This window comes from Orbicella franksi, chromosome 6 (assembly GCF_964199315.1).
Source record: "Orbicella franksi chromosome 6, jaOrbFran1.1, whole genome shotgun sequence".
In the NCBI taxonomy this organism is placed as follows: domain Eukaryota; kingdom Metazoa; phylum Cnidaria; class Anthozoa; order Scleractinia; family Merulinidae; genus Orbicella; species Orbicella franksi.
Genome location: NC_138150.1, coordinates 2,286,590 through 2,293,825, shown reverse-complemented (window position 1 = coordinate 2,293,825; position 7,236 = coordinate 2,286,590). Strand labels below are relative to the sequence as shown.

Genomic DNA, 7,236 nt, shown 5'->3' with positions numbered 1-7,236 from the left:
CACGGAGTTGCTCTTCATTGCTTCGAAGTTATCTGCAAATTCTTGCAGTTCTTTCTTTATGCGTGTGTTATCTGCTCTCTTCCTTATGTACGTTTGGGTGGCTTTTTCTTGTTCACTTCAAAGAGTACCATATCATGATCGCTTATTTCCGGGATGACCCTGACATTATAAACAATTATTGGATGAAATTTTTGTGATATCCAGAATAATCAAGGTCGAGGTAGGGGTTATCAGCCGAAGGCTGAGGCTGATAACCCTTACCGAGACCTTGATTATTCTGGATATCACAAAAACCGAATCTCATAATTGTTTTAATATACATTGAACGAAAAAATGTTTTTGCTTCTTCACTGAGCGCAAGCAACACAAATCGCGCGAACTTAACTTGTTTACCCGTGACCTTGAGTGTCCTTGACATGATTATTGTATAATCTACAGAGAAGACGTCACAGGCGCTGATTTCGAAAATTCACTGTACGCTTTCGACCAATCAGAAAAGAGATAGTTCAATGTATAATAATTTATGATATTGTTGTTGTTTGTCAACACGAGATCGATAATATTGTCGTGTCTGGTAGGTTGTGTACCTGAAAGTATGTTTAATTGTAGTTTCACAGTGATTTCTTTCATTTCGACTTGCTCCGAATAAAATATAATAGCCAAACTCTCGCATGTAAACAAAAACAAAGGTATGGCTGACAAGCGTCCTTCAATAGACCCTTTGCATAAATGGCGCCTCAATTTGAATAACAAGGAACCCCGTTAATACGGACACCAAGGGGACATGCCAAAATGTCCGTATTAACGGGGTGTCCGTATTAACCGGGGTCCTTGGAAAAAAGTCACGGACACGTGTTTTATCGATACAAACACTAAGGCCGACACTTGTACGGCAACAAAACGTTTTAATTGTACTGTAAATTACAAATCATTAACTGTATCACTCTCGGTAAAATTTTGCCGTTGCAACCAGAGTCGGGAAATGGTGAGTACAAAAACGCAGTCGCCGTGCTAAAGGAAAGTCGAGTTATCGGCCACATTCCATATCACCTCGCAAACACCAAAAACCGCACTGGTATAGTCACCCATTTTATTTCAAAGCCTACTAATCGAGGATCAGTTGAAGTATGTGGAAACGCAGTTAATCGGGGTGGAAGCCTTGCTATGGAAATACCGTGTGTTTATATTTTTGATGGTCCTAGGAAGCACGTGGATTTACTTGAACAATTAATAGACGTTGGCAACAACCCAGCAATACGCACGGAGGCCGATGCTGATATTGGCAAGCATAAGACATCAAAGAGGAAGAAGGCTACAAGCAAGGACTGTAGCGAAATACCAAGAAAGTGAAACTTTTGTGTAAGCGTATCAGGCAGAGAACTTCATATAAGGACTGCAGACTGGGTAATGCACCGGAAGAAAGAACTGGTCAAATGCGTCATGCTATTTTGCCACTGTTTCATTTAGTAATAAAATTGTATTAACCCGCCGAAATCTGTCATAATTTGACCAGGGTACAAAATCTCTAATTAGCACATAATCATGACAATGACAATAGACAATGCACAGATACAAACAGTGTCCGTAAAGCGGGGTTGACGATGTATAAGAGTTTGTTGCTCGGGACACAGAAAAGTGTCCGTTGTCCGTATTAACGGGTGTCCGTAATAAGCGGGTTAATTTTAGAAAAAATATATGAGCTTTTCGTCGGGGAAAACGAAACTGTCCGTAATATCGGGGTGTCCGTATTAAGCGGGTGTCCGTAGAGCGGGGTTAGCCTCATACTGATGTTTCCAGACAAAAGATTTTTCACATGAATGTGACGCTTAGGATGTACAAGTATTGCTGCCATTTATGCAAAGGGTCTGTTGGCATAAGACCTTTACTATTTCATTTTTCCGTGTTTTACCCTTTTAAATTTTGATTGAGAAGTATATCAAACAGGGACGAAAGTCTTTCGCCACATTTCTGAACACTTCCATGTCCGTCAAAAATATACCGCGGCGCGTCGTGTTTTAACTCTGTTGTCGGTGCTTGAATATGTGGCAAGACACGGTCTTCCGCATTTTTCCCGCCCCGTTTCCCGCATTTTACGCCTGCTATTCAGACAAATGTTTATTTCCCTCTATCCCGTAACTGACCAAGTAAATTCTTCCTTATATGCAATAACACCTTGAAAATTTCCACCTCAGCCTACATGTACTTGCGGTTTATGTTCCAATTTGGCCACCATCTTCTTGCCATGCTTGCTAAATAACATCCACCTCTGCATGCGCATTAAAACTTGGTTGGTGATTCATTGTTAACTATAGCCTGCTTTCTTCACTTCTCCATGTTTACCGTGTACAAACATTGAAAGTAACTGCGATTTTGTTACTTCTCCCCCAATCCCCATAGTAGAGTCTGACGCTTGGCCCTTTCTTATTGAGCACAGTTTAAGTAAGAACAGATAGAGAATTAATTTCACTGTAAAATGATTTATTAATTGAATACTTTAAACTGATCATGACAATTTTTTTTTTACAAAAGTTCAATAAAACTCACATTCATAGAAAACTAAAATGTGAAGCTATAGAGCTTTACATTCTAGATGCTGCGTAATCAATATTAAATACTGTACAAACTGCAGCATCAACTGTTATTTAATGTACATAATTTAATATTTATTCTCTGTTCTTTGCAGTGTACATAACTTTATGTTTATTCGTATATGAATAAAGAAGAAAAGAAACACTGTTAAAACTCACATTCTTGGCATCCCTCAATTTTCAAAGCCCAAATCTGCCGATTTAGTTCTTTTTTTAGAACTTTAGTTTTCTTTTTGGCGAGAATGAATAAAGTCTTAGCAATATTGTAGTGTCTAAGCTAGCAATTGCAACAAGGCAGATTACAACAAGGTAGATTTAGGAGACCCTGTCGCACTAAGCATTATACTTATGCAGAATAATAAAATGGTATGATGAACATTTCCTAAAAGCAGTGTTTATTTTCCTCGCTCATGTTTCGTTTAAGACAATGGCAGAGAAGCTTAGCTTCTATTATGTCTAATAATTTTCTTACAAATATCCTTAAATACACTTAAACTGTTACAGTTTTAAATAATCTTTGCAGTGCTCAATACAATCATGATTTATCAGTTCACCGAGCGCATGAGCATTTTGTCGGAATTGTAACATTGTAGTGAGGATAATACTCGTAATGTGATGGCTCACATTTCCTCTTGTTGCCGTGGTTTGCCATCGAACCAGAACAAGCAGTATATAGCGCAACAGGGCTACACTTAGGGGATGTTATGTTGAGTCCAGGGTAAGTTATGTAGTAGCCAGTGTAACATTCAGGCTCGTCATCAAGAGACCTCTTGTGTTTCCAAACAGGATTGGCTTTCATCGGTAAAATCACGTTATCAGAACCTTTTTTGGCAGATTCCCCGCTGATATCATGACTGAACTGAGACTGTACTGCCTCAAGGCTTGATGAATCTGGTTCTGATAATCTAAGGACATCAGCTGGATTCTCTTCTTGTTCAGTTGGATTCTCATTTGCCTCATGCAAGACTGTGTTTAATTCTTCCTCAGCTAAATCAAGCATTCTTTCAATGTTGTCGTTGCTGGTTGATGTGATAACTCGGCCATTTCCGCGGTGAAGAAAAACAGTAAGAATAACTGCAATAACCTGGGAGCCGAAACATAGCACCGTGAGATTAACAGTTAATTCATTACCAAGAAAGATCAACATCTAACCTCTCCATACAAGATCAATACACTGTTAAGTAGGCAGGTGACGAGAACATAGAAAATTATCAAGTAAATGAAATCGTGTTGATCTAACGCCAAATTCTCAGAACTCTTGATAGAAGAAATCTGTAGTAACGTGTGAGGAGAATTAATACTCTAATACCTGAGCTGAGACCAAACAGTTAACTTGTAACTAAGGAACGATCTTTGTGAAGAAGTGTTGGTTTTTAAGTACCTTTATAATAGTTGTGATTAAAAATAATTTCTCCATGTAAACAAAGTTGGAACATACTTCCAACATATTCAGTTTCAATCAGTTACGTGGTCCCTTAAGTTTTCAAAATTAAATGGACTTTTGGATAAACCTTTCTGTAGAGTTGCAAACAATTAACTAGAAAGTATTCTTACCATAAAAATCTCCATGACTTATTTTCTTATGAGATTGTGGCTTTTTTCCAAGGCTCACTTGTATATATATGTTGTCTGTTAGAATATCTCCCTCCTTAAATACAATTTTCAGCGCTCCTGATTTGGCACTGTAGCCAATAATTAGACAGGGAAAGCACCGGGGATTGTCCAAAATTACAAATTTATTTTGGAGTCCGTTTCATCCTCGTGTATGTTACTTTACAGTTTCTGTGATAACGTATTCGATTCTTTACATTGTGGTAACGTTTCTGAGGTTATAGCTGTGAAGTGCTTTTAGCAACTACTTCCTTTAATTCTAGTAGTAAACTGAGAACAGGAATCTTAAGATAAGGGCCAATCAAATAGCTCCATTTTGGAAAATACGCACGAGGTATCCCATTGCTCAAGTTACACTGGAGATATTTTTAGCTGAATCGCACACAACGGAAGTCCAAAATAGTGTGAGTTTTAAAGATTTATCCATTTTAAAATAAACTGAACTATCTGTGCGATAAGTTTTGCTTCTGTAGTTTTGCTGTTACATAGCGCCCACAGAATTCTGGGAATCCAGACTGAAATTTTTATTTATATTGTTTTTTATTACTTTAAATTCTATTGATCGGGAGATTTTCTTAGTTTACCAACAGGCAAGAGGGACCTGAATACCAATCCGTAGAGCGAAGAAAGTTTTATATAGTAAAGTTGTGATTTTTAGATTTTTAGATGGGTATTACATGACGTAGTTGTTGACAATAGTACTACAACATTACAAACTCCTCTGCCTTTATGAATTATATAAACGTTTTATTCCTTACAGTTTTAAAGTCGTCCATAAACCAGAGGAGGTTTATTAAATTGTATAACATACAGAAATTATAGATTGAAAGTGTCATCAGACCACTGGGAACTTAGAGGAGAGAAAAACTGGATAAATTTTAGCAAAGTTACATTATAAATATTACTTTGTCTCTCCCCGTATTCGAAACTGTAAACCATCTAAAAGTAAAAGTAGACTTCCTTTAAGTCTTAACATGATATCAAAATACGATACTTAGGTCAAATATGCTGATGGGATATACGATCCCGCCTTGTAACTTAGTAATGACAGCAAGATGAAAGAAACTGTTTTGAAATTTCCTTTTTCTTATAATTATAGACTGCGTTTTTATATTTTAGCAAGAAATCATGAGCTACAGGTCTTAAAAGACTCTTAAACTATTTTCGTGTGATTAGGCGTCCCTTACTCGATTGTATTAAGTGGCCAGGTGATGACGTCATTTTCGCTGATTTATATCCTGCTTTTAAATTGCTACACTGAAACGATTGAATTTTGTCTTAAATTTCTTTCGAACTGCTCATCTGATCGTCTATAATGAGATGCAGAACTGACTGGAGCTCAAAATGGCTCAGTTAATCTAAACTGCTAAGCACCACTCTAGATATAATGTTAATTTCGCACAAATGTAAAGAACGTTTTTAAAACAATAAGATTACGAATTGATGCTAGTTTGCTTTTGACTTTTCACCAAGCAATGTACATGTTTCCGTGTTCCTATCGTAGCTTACCTTGGCAGCTAGATTTCTTTGCTAAATTTTAGAATGAACAAGCCTGGCAAAACATAAGCTGGCTTTTTACTGATTGACCGATTTGATATTTACAACGATTATTGTACGAGTTCAGGCATTTAGATATTAATGAGTTGACTTAAATCATGATACATAAACAAGCACGAGTGCAATAACTGTTTTATGAAAAAAAAAACCCAACAAATATTGTAAAATCGTCCCAATTTTTATGAAAGAAAATACTAGAAGGAGATAACTGACCACACTGACTGAAATTCAGCAGCTTTTAAATCAATCAAAACTCTGGAAATGCATTATGTTTTATATTCATCGACCCGATAGGTGGTCCCCGTTTATATTTACGTTTTTTCATTATGAGGTCTCACTTACAGTTTTCAACCAATAGAAAAAGATCTCTATCAGTCGCTCTGGTTGCAAGGTGGAATAAAAAGTTCATACAGTGTAGAAGGTTATGATTTTGTTTGTAAGGTTCAGATACTTCGTGATTACCACTAAGATGTCATGGCAAAGTCACATTTTTGCATCAACAGAATTCAGAAGGATTTGTCATAAAAATCCCCACCAGTCCCTGCACTTCCCTTCTCTTAGTATGTTGGCATTAATAGTGGCATGAATCAGTGGAGCGCAACGAAGGATTTATGCTGCAGACTGTGTACGAGCCAGTGCAAATTGAAAGAATTTTCAAATTTCTTCAATTATTTTTTATCGCTCGTGATTGGTCCAGAGGCGTCACGTAACGGACTATGCCCCAGCTAAAACTGGGGAATATCTGAGACACTTTTATTCTCCAATTTTCTAAAGATCCTGATTGTTGCGAAAAATATTTGAAGGATAATAAAGACAGTAGCCTCCATTTAGCTTAAAAATTATGCTTGAATATTTGTCCTTGGACATTATCTGTTCTGAGAAACAAACGGTTTTCTTATAGCGAATTTTACATTTTCACTCGACCTTCGCTCTCGGAAATCTGTTCGCTTTTCAGAACAGATAATGTCCAAGGACCTATATCCGAACATATTTTCGCCCCAAACGGATCGGAGGTGATTGCTTATGCATTTTTTTTTATTATTTAGCCGTAAGACTAATTTACACGCGACAATTTGTCCGTCCGACTTTTTACTTTCAAGTAGAGTTGGGTGGATGCCCAATTTGTAACATTTTTGTGTTGCTGAAAAAATCGGGCCGATTTATGTCTGGATGCCCAATCATTTTCTAATCAAAAGTTGGCCAAATCAGTAAGACAGAAATCATTGTTTATGAATTAGGCAATCAGATATCGAATTTTCTCTTTCAGATTTACTAACACAATTTATTAAACAGATAAGTCCATTTTTACAAAATGTATCTCAGGCAACAATTGCACTCTAGATGAACTAAAACTTAAGCACAGAAGACTGACTTTCTTAGTTCACTACTTCTGCATTGCAATCTATTTTACACAAAAAATATGTAACTTTACAATCATTCTAATGTAAAATCAAAAAAGAAACACTTTTAAACCTAAGAT

General features: G+C 36.7%; 1 protein-coding gene across 1 annotated transcript; it reads right to left on the bottom strand.

Moving 5' to 3' along the window:
* Positions 1-2,790: 2,790 nt before the first annotated feature.
* On the bottom strand, positions 2,791-3,940 carry LOC145491205 (uncharacterized). Its single transcript, XM_081470356.1, has one exon. The coding sequence runs from the start codon at positions 3,733-3,735 to the stop codon at positions 3,139-3,141; it is 597 nt and encodes a 198-aa protein (XP_081326482.1). The 5' UTR covers positions 3,736-3,940; the 3' UTR covers positions 2,791-3,138.
* Positions 3,941-7,236: the final 3,296 nt, after the last annotated feature.

Excerpts from the sequence above, each read along its gene's own strand:
- LOC145491205 (XM_081470356.1), bottom strand. The coding sequence starts at position 3,735 with ATGTTGATCTTTCTTGGTAATGAATTAACTGTTAATCTCACGGTGCTA.